The sequence below is a fragment of the Cupressus sempervirens genome, chromosome 6 (assembly GCF_028749045.1).
Source record: "Cupressus sempervirens isolate cs-2001-9-10 chromosome 6, ASM2874904v1, whole genome shotgun sequence".
Taxonomy (NCBI): domain Eukaryota; kingdom Viridiplantae; phylum Streptophyta; class Pinopsida; order Cupressales; family Cupressaceae; genus Cupressus; species Cupressus sempervirens.
In genome coordinates, this window is record NC_143123.1 from 289,860,555 (window position 1) to 289,874,566 (window position 14,012).

Sequence of the window (14,012 nt, forward strand, 5' to 3'; positions counted from 1 at the left end):
ATCTTCACGGGACTCCAAAAATATGGGTTTTGGTAAAAAATTGGATAGTTTTGGTAATTATTGGGATCTTGATCTTGATTTATTTTAGGACTTGTTTCTTCATGCTTTTGATTGTTTTCTTGATATGGGGGATGAAAGGTGGATTATTGGAAGGGTTCAATATTTTGATATGAGGGAGAAGGGCTTTGAATGGGATTTTCTAAGATGGACTTTTTTGGAAATTGAGTATATAGTGGCATTGGATCTAGGATAGTTGCATTATAGAAGGGAATTATATCATGAAAGGGATTACCTTGGAATTCTATTATGGATAGGCCTTGGAAAGTCTCATTACTAGATATATCATTTGTTAAAAATAGAATAAATTCCTCTTGTGACATTTTAGGAGATGGAGGAATGGTGGGAATTATGGAGGCTTCTTTAAGGATAATTTCATCATGGGAGCTATATGTTCCAGTGCAAGACATGGGTAGATAATTTTGATTCTCTTGAACAATAATTATACGATTATTAACTAATTTTTGCTGCAAACAATGGAAAGGACTAGATTGGAATTTTTGTTTATTGTTTGATCTTGTTGGTGATACCATGTTAATGCTTGCATGTTGCATGTCATTGGTTGGTTGAATTTGTGATACCATAGGTTTACGCTCAATCATTCTTGAGTGATGTCCAAAGGATGACATATTTTCAATTTTTTTTGTATCAAAAATCCTCGATAATGGATGTGATGAAGTACATAGATGTTCATTGACATGTGTTTGATCAGAGGCATGTTGATTGATTGATTATCAAGATAGGGATATATGTCCTTCACGGTGTAAGACTTTGATTGCCTCTAACTTTTAAAATTATCTATCTCAACTCGCAGTTCTTGCATTAGTTTTTCATTGTTGTTGTGTCATGTTAGGGGATCTTTCTAAATGGACAAAAGGGTCTATGTCATCATAATAGTTAATATCTTGTTCCTCATCATAGGTGGAACATGAATTCAAGTACAAGTCATCTGGGTTATTCCTTGTTTGAGATTGCATGAGTTATCTTTGACCAAAAGGGTATGGAAGAGACATCTTGATATAGATTTGAAGTGTGATTCAAATTGTTGTTTTCGCAATTCCAATGTTAAAGTATCTTTTGAATTGAAGTCTGGTAGAGAAAGGTTTGTATCTATGATTTAGACTTGTTATTTTTATTATTATGATTTTTTGGTTCTAAGGACTTGGGATCCTTGATGGAAAACCTTGAATTTTGAATTGAAGGTTGTTTGACGAAACTTTTTTTTTAAGCAAACATGGCAAGCTACTATAATATTTATTAATCTGATTCAATGAGGTCAACTGGGAAAGAATCAGTAAAGAAAACCCAACATCATCCCTAAAGTTTACATGTATGTATATATTAATAGAAAATAATTACAAAAGGTTATCACCCATCTTAGGATAACCCACTCTAAGCTTCTGCATAATAAATATACAAAAAGTTTGGCAGCAAATAGACTTAGAGCTGCAACATAAGAGATACCTCCAATTGAAAAAAAGATAATTGCCGAGATGAACCATTGCTTTGCAATTCTGCCCAAACTGAAAGAACATGAACAAAAGAGATAGAGACCAAAAAAGAGAATACCATAGCCAAATTATGAAATTGAATTATGTACGAGCCAATCTAAATTAGAGTTAGACACACTGATTGAATCCCAAAGATTCTATTCCAATGGTTGTGGAATTACTGCCAATGCATTCAACTGAGTGGGGGTTGAAACATTAAGATCCGACTGCAAATTAATCATGGCCATTCCAACTGACAAGATTCTTTCCACCACCCACTCACCCAAAAATCATGGATCAGAAGGCAAATATTATTTCAAATAATTGATATTGTAGTTATCTATGGAATTCTTCATCACCTCAAGAACAATATAAAATTCATGCTTTTATAGGATTTGAAAATGTGAAAAAAGACCACCTATTAAAGCCATACCATTCCATAAATCATATTTCTGCATGGCCATCTCCAATTTATAATCTAATAAGAAATGTGGCAGAATTACCTTATGAGCCAATCCTTGAAGTAACTCTGGAGATTGTAGAAGATCCATGGCATTGGAGAGGAAAATAGATATGACCTGGGAGGGATATAAAAACACAAGTGCCAAGGGAAAGAGAAGCTCCTCACCAATGATGCACCGAATGGCTGAACTAATCAAGTGTGAGTTCATAGTGAACATTTGATTCAGCACCTCATCTATTATATGCCTAGGAAGCACAACTTCATCTAAGGCTGGCTATAGCCAAATTCATTTTTTTTTTGGCATGACTAAATGATGTTACATATGACATGTTGCGTAGGCCAAATCAATATCCCACTCAGAATTCATATTTCAACACAATCTCAGCTTACAGACTGAATTTGCCTAATTTAGCATTTGTAGATTTTTTTGAGATGATGCGATGAGACTTATTAAATAATCAAATTGCAGCTTGTCATTTAATCTCTCCAGTGACGTCCTAATCCTACTTGTAAATAGTACTACAAACATTACTCCTTAAATATTTGGATTTTTTCAGATGAAGCAATCGACCAACATGACATCAAAATTGGAAATCATCAGATAATAAAAGATTTGGATCCTGCAAATTGTACTTTGGAGGTCAAGTTAGTGTAAATGCTCTAAATAAAAGCATGTGACATTAAATTCATTTGCATACAACATCAACTTATAAATAGGGTAAGTCGGCATCTGATAAGCATAACTCGGCATCAGAGACACTCAAAAAAACTCGTCATCTAAATTAAAGACTCAATTTCTCAGCACCCATTAACTCAACACTAATTACTTTTATGCATACTCGGCACCTGAAAGGATCCTGTATACTCGGCACTATAGAAGAACTCAGCACTTGAAGCCTGAAGAACTTAGCACAGCTAAAGAACTCTGCACCAGTTATTAGATTGCCAACTCGACATCTGAAAGGATCCTGTACAACATGCAATTTTGATTTTAACAAAAAATTAAACAAGAAAAACACTCACTCCAATCAATAATCACAAGAGATAAACATTGAATGTTTTTTCTAGATTGTTTTGACAAGTCTTGTGCAAGAATAGATACCAAGCAATATACCTAAGGACATTTTGATTTAGAACTGGCCAAAAAGGTAGTTTTTGATAAACAGGGATCCAGTTAGGAATTTTGTTCAAAGAATCTACTTTTACCTCTCTTTTGAGAGCTTCCCACCAACACCTAAGAGGTTTTTTACAATCTATGAGGACTACTAGAGGAAGGCTATTACATTCTCTTTGTCATAAAAGTGTGGTTAAATTAGTTTTTTCACTCTTGGCTTTCCCTCTCACTATCCTCGTTAAGGAAAGTCTCGAGAGGTATTTCCCTTAAGGTTTATGCTACCTATTAAAAGAAATGAAATGAAACTAAGAGTAGGTCTAGGACTTTGATCATCCAGAAGGATGAGAGCATATCCCTACTACTTTTAGCCTCCAAACACAACAAACATGGTTTTTTTTTCCAAGCCTTATCTAGTGGAAAACAAAAGGCTTTAGTTTCAATGTTTGTTTATTCCTTAGAAGGAAAAATGAATGATTAGATCATGAAATTTAAAATGCCACAAATAAATGACACATAGAAAAGTTTACAAGCCTGCCTGATTTGAAGCTAGGCAAGCCTAGGTGCATTTTTTAGATTGTTTTATTTTTTGCATGTACCTGGGCAATCATTCCAACTCCTTAGCATCCACAGCAACTTCCAAAAATGTTAGTCCAAAACAAGATTAAAAAGTGAAGGATATAAATATTAAATAAAAACCAATGAACTTTAGAAAGGATAAGCACATAGATTGATATTTTACTCCATATTTAACATGATTTTTTAATGATTTTCAACCTAGTCATAAAGATACAAGTTTTTGATTAATTTATGGTCCCAAAAAATAGAAGTGAAAAGAATAAACCCTTATTGAAAATCATTTATCTTTCCAAAAATGTAAGAATTTTTGAAAATATGTTTATTTGTGGCCTAGGGACCTGATTTATCAAAACATACCAGTTTTCAAAGATCTATTGATGTTGGCTATTATTTGTCATCAAAAATAAAATCATAGAGAATATACCCCCTCTATAATTGTAAGAACTTTCCAGAAATATAATAGATTTAGAAATATTATCTAACTACGCCCATAATTAATTTTTTACGAGCAAATCTAAAAAATTATTTTAAAAATCTAAAAAAAAATTATTTTTATTTTTTGTAGTCTCTTTATGTCATCGTCAACCTACAAAAACAATTTTAGGCTAAACCATTTAGTATTTTGAGAGTTATGACCAAATCTTTGAAAATGTAATAATTTGGTCCTACTGGGGCTGTTAGATTCACGTTAGGTTCACCAAAATGTATAGGCTTAAATCTGTACACTCAAGAAATGAGGATTAGTAGCATTGAATAATCTAATAATGAAATCAAATAAGCTACCAAACATGAGTGTATGAACAAAAAAATAAGAAGTACTGAGTAATTGGAAACACACAATAAAACATGCAAACCAATCAAATACTCCAAGCTTCTGTTGCTTCTCTTTGATCGTATGGATTGTGCACTCAACTGTGATTTTTGAAGCATTTAAACGCTGAGCTCTAAGAAATATGATAAAAAGATATGATTTCAAATGATAACAAGATGATAGAAAACTGATAGAGGTTCGATGTGAAAGTTAGTGATTTATTAAATTAAGAGATAGGAGGGTTGTTTAAATAGATTTTTTGAAAATCTATAAACGGTTGAGTTCAATTTGGGAAAATCATGATCAACGGATGAAGATGAAAGAGACTGGAGAGATAATTGGAAAGTTTCTAATTTTAAATTGAAAAAGACAAAGGATAAAATCTAAGATATTCTCAATTTTTGGAGAGATCAAGTTTCCAAAAATTCAAAATGCAAACTTTTAAATGTATTATGATTTTGGGTTTTCAGAAAAATTAATTTTTTAGTTTATGAAGATTTTCTAATTTTCTAATTTTATAATTCCTCATAAAATTAATTTTTCTGATTTAATCGACTGAAAAATTCAATTAAATTAGAAAGATGGTATTAGTTGAAATTAAATGGAAATTGATTGAAATTGAAATTGATGTGGAATGAATATTAAATTCAATTTAATAAAGAGGAATAAATTAGTTAATCTAAATAATCAATAATTATTAATTAAATCATGAGAAATTGAATTTAATTAACTGATAATAATAAATTAATTAAAGGTTTATCAATTAAATAAGTTTAACTATTTAGTTAATATTAGGGAAGATTAAATGATGCAAAGATTTGATTATAGAGGAATAAATATGATTAATTAATGATTTAAGAACCCTTAATTAATAGAAGAATAATTAGTCCGTTAAATGTAAACTAGCAAGTTTGTCTATTTTTGGGTGTCTCAAAAATGTTGAGCTATTGCTATAAACATGGCCACTATATCTACATTGGTGTGGAATCTATAGGCACAATTAATATATTGAGTGCCCTAGTACTAGAGAACTCCTCTGCAAATAATCTTATTTCTCATAGTTATGAATTGTCTTAACCTATCTATCATAATTGGGTTATGAAAAGCCATGAGATAGGATGGGAAAGTAAGCTTGATGGTGTCCATGGCTTTCAAAATGCAAAATGAAGCCCAAAATTCCCCATTAAATAAGGAATGAAAAGAGGAAATAAATGTCATCACTATCCAAGATGTTAGAAGTAATTTAGGCTCACACATAGAAAGGAGTGATTCATGCATGATAAGTACATGCCACCCTAGCCCAAGCCTTAGTGAAAATAAATAGTGTATTCAAGTACACTTTATAAATCAACTCGAGATTAATTTAATTAGAACATATCATTTAATGAATTTGTTAAGTATTAAAAATATGATTTTAATTAATAATTAAAAATTTTGGAGATTAAGGAGGTTGTGGATAGGGAAGGATGATGGATTCATTAATACCATTTGCCCCCTTATTTGCTAAATTATTTGTAATTCTATTACCTTCTTTATATATGTGGTTGTTTGTAATCTTTCTAATATTTTAGGCTATCTCCAAGGCTTTGGTTAATAAAGTATTCAATTTCCAATTAGGCATGGATTGACTTCTAAAGGCATTAATCACTATAGCCAAATCACCCTCAATTTCTACCTGATTGAAGTTAAAATTAGAGCACATCCAAAGACCTTCTACTAGAGCTCTTATTTCTACTTCATTATTAGTAGCAATACCTATTGCTTTTGAGAAACTTGCAAGAAGATCTCCAAGATGGTTTATAATACTAAAAAAAATCCTAGTTTTCCCAAGATTACCTCTTAAGGCTCCATCAAAATTGAGTTTGACCCAATTCTCCATGGGGGGACACTGATCTCTTTTCTCCTTACTATCCTTTCGTCCATTACAATGAAAATGTGGGAGTTTTAAATTAGGACATCGGATTCTCATCTTATCATTCCAAGAAGACATTGGTAGTGTTGTCTTGTTAAGACTCAAGATTTTGCTCCTTAAGGTTTCAATAATGGAAGCCTCTATTTTGGTAGAAAGTGAAACATGAGGCATGCTCAAGTTCTTAAATATTCTCCTATTTATCTTTATAAGATCCATAAACCATGGTATATACAATCTAAATTCATCTTAGGCCAAGATTGTAAGAATTATATAATTGAGTTTGGCAGAGCCCATTTATAGTTCATTTTGTTCCAAAACCAATACCATATGGTAGAGGCATAGGATTGGTTTAGTAGAATATGGCCAACATTCTCCTCTAAAAAATTTCATAATGGACATCTAGATGTCCCTTCAAGAACAATTCTTTTAATTATGTTTGTAGTGAAAATTATTTTTTGAAGATCTAACCAAGATAAAGCTTTAGCTTTGGGAAAGCATAAGAAAGACCAATATAGAGATTGGGGTAATGTCACCTCAGGGTGATCTATGAGATTATAAATGTACTTATATTGATCTCTAGTGTTATATACACCATTCTTTGATCTGTAATCACCAAAAATTGGTCATCTAGACTATGAGCCCCCTTTCTAGCAATTTTGCATAATTGAGACATTTCTTGTTCTTTATCAAAGCATTATTTTGCATAACTTGGTTCATTTGAGAGCTACCATACTATCACTTTGTACTTTTTCATGCCATAGATAGAGAGCTACAAGCCGCATCTTGAGATGCCCTCTTTCATGGGTATTCTTGAGAATAAGGGTTTATAGAAGTGTGCCTACTTTTTGGTATACATGATCCATCCCAAATTAACATGTCTTAATGACCAGTGAAAGTGATATATCTTTCCATAAGAATTCCTTGTAAGCTTTCAACTTCCTTATGTGGAATTTTATAGGATGAGAATGACTTCCATTTCCATCCTTCTAGTAAGTGGTTATCTTTTTCCACATAGTTTATTAAGTATGTGCCTAGACTATTTTCCACAATCCTTCTTGAGGATTGTAGACTTTCCATATTAATAATTATTTGATAACCTCCCTTAGAGTCAGTCTAGAAAAAAACTTGGTATCCTTTGCCAATTTTCCAAGTTACTATATTGAGAATTATAAATCTACAACTAAGCATAAAATTCTAGAGGTTTGAACCACTTGGAGGTTTTTTTATTCTAATAATGCTAAGTGGATCATTTTGATTAAGATACTTATTGTAAAGAACTCTATCCCATTTCAAATTATGGAAATAGATCATTCTCCAAGTAATCTTGGCCCTAAGTGCGATGGATTGATCCTTCAATTTTTTGATTTCAAAGCCTCCTTCCATTCTAGATTGACAAACCTTGTCTCGGGCTAGGAGGGAAACAATTTTCTTTCTCTTTGAATTTTGCTAGAGGAAACATTTTATTAGTAGTTTATTGATATTATCACTTTTTTGGGTTGGCAAACTCAAGACTAGTAGTTGAAAGATTAGTATACGAGATAAAATTGATTTGAGCATGGTGATTCTTCTTGCCAAAGAAAGTCATTTTCCTTTCTAGGATTGGATCTTGGCTTTAATTTTACTAATAAGAGTATCCCAACTAGAGGATATTCTTTCCCCTTTTCTAATTGGATGACCAGATATCTACAAGGAGAGATTTTTTTTTTATGTTAAAATTTTTACTAATCTCAGGTTCTTAAGCTTCCTTGGTACTAAAGAAGAAAACTTCAAACTTAGATAAATTGATTTCCTGACCAAACGCTAATGTGTAACTCTAAAGAATCTTTTTGAAGGCTTTAACTTCCTTATAGATAGCTTCCCCATACAATATTGTACCATCAAAAAATTGTTGGTGAGTTGAAGTCTCTTTCTCATTTGATAATTGTATATCCTTAAGGGAGTGATTAGATTTAAAACTACAAAATGCTCTCCCTAGAGCTTCTGATATAAGGATGAAAAGGAAGGGGGGAATAGGGCCCCCCTATCTTGTACCTCTAGATGGTCAGAAAAATCCCTTAGGGGTTCTTTTGGCCAAAACATAGAACTTAAGAGTGGAAATACATTCAAAGATCAGATTAATTCATTATTTGGAGAAGCCAAAGGTTTACAAAAAATTGCATAAGAATCTCTAGTCCACCTTATCATACACTTTACTTATATTCAATTTGATGAGCATACTTGGGGATCCATTATAATGAAGAGAGCAGATGTCTTCTTGAGCTATGACTATCCCATCATAAATGGATCTTCCTAGGACAAAGCTAGTTTGTTCCTCATTGATAAGGAAATGAAGAAGTTTTATCATTCAGTTAGCCAATGTTTTGGACAACAATTTGTATTATGTATTACACAATGCAATTGGTCTAAAGTCCTTAAAACATCCCATAAAGTCCTTCTTGGGAATGAAAGATACAAAGGTATAGTTAACTTCTCTCGGTAATCCTCTTGATTTTTTGAACCCTTCCAAGGCTTTTGTGACTTCACTCCCCATAAAGTACCAAATTGTTTTAAAGAAGCAAACCAAGAAGCCATTTGACCCTAGACATTTGTCATGGTCCATTTGAGAGAGGGTTGTTGTAACCTCTTTCTTGGATATTTTACTTAGTCAAACTTTATTTTGATCATCCATGATTAGTTTAGGGATATTATAGAGGAAAGAATTTTGAAAAGCTAAAGATGGTCCTTTAAGATTGTTCAACATTTTTTCAGAAAATGATACTACCTCTTAGGAAATATCAATAGGACTATCTAGCATGATATTTTTGTTATCTTTTATCCTTGATATTTTATTATTGGCTCTTCTCAATTTAGTGCTATTATAAAAAAAAATTATTGTTTCTATCTCCTTGTTTTAGCTAAGTTTCCTATTTTTTTGGTTTCCAGAAGATCTCTTTTTAGCTAAAATATCTTCAAATCTCAATCTAATGTCTTTTTCTTTGAGATATAGAGCCTCATCTATCCCTCATTGCATGAATTCTAAATTGACCTTGGCTAAATTTGATTCAATTTCAGACTTGGTAGAGAAGATGTTTCCAATTTAGTTTTAGTCTATTGAATAAGGTTTTGCCTAATTATTTTATGCTTCAACACTACCTTATACATTTTTTATCCAGCTACCTTTGAGCTAACCCACCACTCTTCAAGTAATTTAAGTAATAACTCATCCTTAAACTACATAGCTTCAAATTTAAATGAGTTCTTGACTAGAGTGCAACTTAATTCAAGATATAGGAGGACAAGGTAATGGTCTAATCCAAAAAAAGGGAGAGTTTCTATGGTGTAAATAGGTATTTAATATTTACACTTTACTTAAGTTTACTTAGGTTAGTGCATTATTTTATTATTTCTCTTTATGAGACACTTAGGAGTTTGTGCATCTTCTAGAGTGTCATGTAGACAACACAAAAGTACACAACTCTAATTATGCTCCTAGTGTCTACACCGTAGGAGTTTGCATCATTCACTAAGTTTTCATGTAGACAACACAATTTTTTCTCACTCCTAATTTAGTACATGTTGTCTACAACAATGATGTGTGTGTTTCACCTTTGTAGGCTTATCCTCTCATCATCGCACTTACTTTCGTGCTTAATGGAGGATAACCCATATCTAGTGGAAATGTGCCTAGTTGTTGGACTTATCATGATGTTGATTCCAAGGCATTCTAGATGTATCTCATAGGCCTTTATATTGAGGCACTCCTAGTGTACTTGTACATAGAATCAAATGCTATACAATTATTCTGATCATACTCTGGTCTAGTTTGTACTTGTGTTTTGAGTTCCTTGGTCTTGGGTGAATTCTGCCCTAAGGCAGATTCTTACATGGTATCAAAGCTGAGGGAGATACTCATCACATAGTCATTGGAGAGCTTGTTGCTTCATCTCTCTAAGGGACCCAATTTAGATTCGAAGCATCTGCAGCAATTGGGAGCGTCTAGAGTCAAAGCGGACCTCGCCATTACATCTAGAGTGACAATTCGATGAAGATTGACTATAAATTTTCCTATTTTAGGCCATAGTCAACTAGGAGGCAAATTGTTTTTTGCAAATTGAAACTTGAAGGCCCGATTTGCAAATTCAAGTATGGTCTTTTTTCGATCTGATTAGTTCATTTTTAGATCTTCATTATTCTGCAATTTCAAAAAAAAATTAGAATTCTGGTTATTCTGCTATTTTCTCTATAATTTCAAAATTGTATCAGATTATTGGGCATCAGAGAATTTTTTTTATCCCAGGCACTAGGCAGTCACACTACGGCCCTGAGCAGTGCATAACAGTCCTAGTCCGCAGAATATTTTAATTATTTTGCAGGCAACACAGCGGGAAATTTACATTATTTCATGGTAGGCTATTCATTTTTTCTCTATCAAATATTCCAAGGAATCAGTAGACCTACAACAACTTCCTTTCAAAATTTGAAATATTTTGAATTCTAGCAGCCCTCTTTCCCCTTAGAATCGGTGGCCAAGTACATGCACACCGCACCGACTAACTTTACATTGTACGCTACGCACGTTGTCTTTTATTAACCACTATCCTCAACTACTTAGTTGATGTGGGACTAAACATTGATACCCCAATGATGCTTTTAAAAATTTGGCAAAAATTTTGGCGATAAACTTTAGGTCCAAACTGTGCATAGTCTTAGACACGTGGGGGTTTTTGACTCGGACACGTGGCAGAAAAGATCCTGTACACAGTGAACACATGGTAGTTTCTTGTACTGCCATGCGAGACACGTGTCACATTGTTATTTTCCAACATACCTATAGTCAGCCACTGTCGAATAGACCTGTGACACACACGTGTTGAATGCTTACTCGCTGCCTTGCCACACTATTGTCCACTCATTGCTGATGTAAGCACCTAGCTGTCAACCACATCACTAACCATACATTTACTTAGCATTACACATCTACATAATCTATTCAATTTCTATACAATCCATAAATGCCACATCATCATCTGTACAAGGTGATGTCATCACAGGCTGACATCAACAAACTACGATTTTAAATTTGACGATCATCTAACTGTCATTCCAGGGTGTTTTTGAATTGCTATGATGACCGTTTGACTGTCAAATTTAACACAGTGTTTTCCTCTATAGACCCCTCTTCATATGCAATTTTGATTTGGTAGCCCAACTTCAAACAGCCTTAACTCGGTCATACGAACTCCAAATTAGGTGCAATTTTTTTATTTTGGGTAAAATTTCCTAAATTTTTTAGTGGTGTAGCTATTTTATGGTTTTGGTACATGGATTTGTTAGTATAAGAATTTTTTGGTGACTATAGCTGCCTAATCTTGCTTTTGGCAACTTCAAACACATCGTACGGGCTCATCAAACCTCCTTTTCAGGTTTCATTTTTTTTGAAAGTGTATTTTTTTTGTCTAGTTTTTAGATCTATAGTTAGATTATAGTCTTATTTGGACAAAATTATCACTTTTAGAGAGAGGTCTTATTTTGCATTGTAATGCTTCACAATTGATGTAATTTTGAGCTACATTGTAATAGTCCAAATTTGTACTCTATATAGAGGTTGTAATCAAAAAAATTAGAAAGCCTACTTTGTCCATTTTAGCAAGTGGGCCATTGTAAACACACTATATATAAAGTGCCAAAATCATTTATTTGGGGGGGATTTTTTGATTGAGTGAAAAGGGGGGGTGTGTACTATGTACTGTGTCTCCTTTATCTTGTGTTCTTGCATTATGGGTTCTTTTTCAAAGTTAACTCCACATAATTATGCTATTTGGAAAGAAAACATTAAAGAGCCATTGGTAGAAAAAGGTTTATGGCATTATGTCATTGGTGCAGCCAAGAAACCTCTTGTTGATGCTGGTGAAGCTCATAAAGAAGATTGGGAATCCAAACAAGAGATGGCCCCAGGAACATTGTTGAAAAATATCTCTAATCTTGTCAAATTTCACATTAGGAAGCTTATATATCCAATAGAGGTTTGACCTAAACTAGAAGCTTTGTACGAGATAGTAGATGAAGAGATGGCTTACACCATAGAGGATAAACTTCTCAATTTGGATCCTAAAAATTTTGACACAATTAAATACTATCTCACCCAAGTAGAAATGTATATGGCACAACTAAAGGATTGTTGTGAACCCATTAAAGATGGAAAGATGATCAAACACATCATGACTCATCTTCCACCTGAATATGCTCCTTTTGTTTCTAGCTTTAATACACACAAAGTGACAATGGGTAGTGCCTATGTTAAGTCTTCATTTGAGAAATTCTTAGAAATGTTGATCTTTGAACATGACAATCTAGTGGGAATGGGAATTATCAAGTCTTCCAAAACCAAAGCCTTGGTAGCAAATGAATGTAATTCAAGTGGCAAAAACTCAAATAAGAGGCAGAAGCAATGGAAGGCTAAGCCACAAGATGACACACAATAGTCCTCCTCAAAACAACAAGCTTCCACAAGTCAATCTTCTTCCACTCAACATTCTTCATGACAACAAGGAAAGTTTTCTTCCAAGAACAATCAAAAGGGGAACAATTCCAACAAGAATGAGAAGAAAACATGTTCCTATTGTAAGAGGAATGGACATGATGAGCATGAGTGCAAAGATAAGAAAATTGATGAATTGGTAAACATTATGAGGAAACACAAAATTGATGTTCCAAATGCATACAAGGATAAGGGTTCTTCATCCACTTCAAAGGGCAAGGTCTAAGCTTTATTTGTAAGTACAAATAATGTAGAGGAATGGGTTCTAGATTTAGGAGCAACTCATCATATGAGTGCTTCAAGGGAGTAGTTTTCCTCTTTAAAACCTTCAAATGTACCATACATCTATGCGGGCAATGATACTCAAATTGAAGTAGAAGGTAAAGGGAATGCTGAGTTAGAGAATGGTGTCTTCAAGGATGTACTACATGTTCCTTACCTTAGCACCAACCTTCTCTCCATCTATCAAATCACTCATTATGGATGTGGCAACAAAGTAGAGTTCCTCCTCGACATAGTAGTGGTGAAAAATCTAAAAGATGATTCAATGGTGGTGATTGAAAAGGCAAACCATGAGACTAGACTTTATTCTTTTTCACACTTTGTGCCTAAGTCCACATCTCTTGCTTTGTTGACTCATTCAAACACTCAAAGTAAACTATGGCACGAAAGATTTGGACACCTTAATTATCACTACCTTCAGCAACTAAGCAGCAAGGAAATGGTCATTGGTCTACCTCAAGTCAAGTTTTCAGAGGGAGTATGTCTAGGTTGTGAAGTAGGTAAACATCCTGAAGAGAAATATGACAAGGGGAAGTCTTCGAAGGCAACTATTGTTCTAGAATTGGTTCATAGTGATGTAGTTGGCCCTTTTCTAGTACCTTCTTTTGGTAAGGCTAGCTATGTTCTCACATTTATTGATGACTTTTCAAGGTACACTTGGGTCTTTTTCCTTGGTCATAAGAGTGAAGTCTTTGACAAGTTTATCACATTCAAAGCTCAAGTTGAGAAGAAATTTGGGAAAGCCATCAAGATCCTAAGGATAGATAATGGCAGAGAATATGTCAACTCT

General features: G+C 33.4%; 1 protein-coding gene across 1 annotated transcript in view; it reads right to left on the bottom strand.

Moving 5' to 3' along the window:
- Positions 1-2,586: 2,586 nt before the first annotated feature.
- Positions 2,587-14,012, bottom strand: part of LOC149552352 (uncharacterized) — an 85,174-nt gene continuing 73,748 nt past the window's right edge. The window contains exon 2 of the mRNA XM_089787893.1: positions 2,587-2,978. Within this exon, the coding sequence (XP_089644019.1) occupies positions 2,926-2,978 (53 nt within the window). The 3' untranslated portion in view covers positions 2,587-2,925. The remainder of the gene's footprint in view (positions 2,979-14,012) is intronic.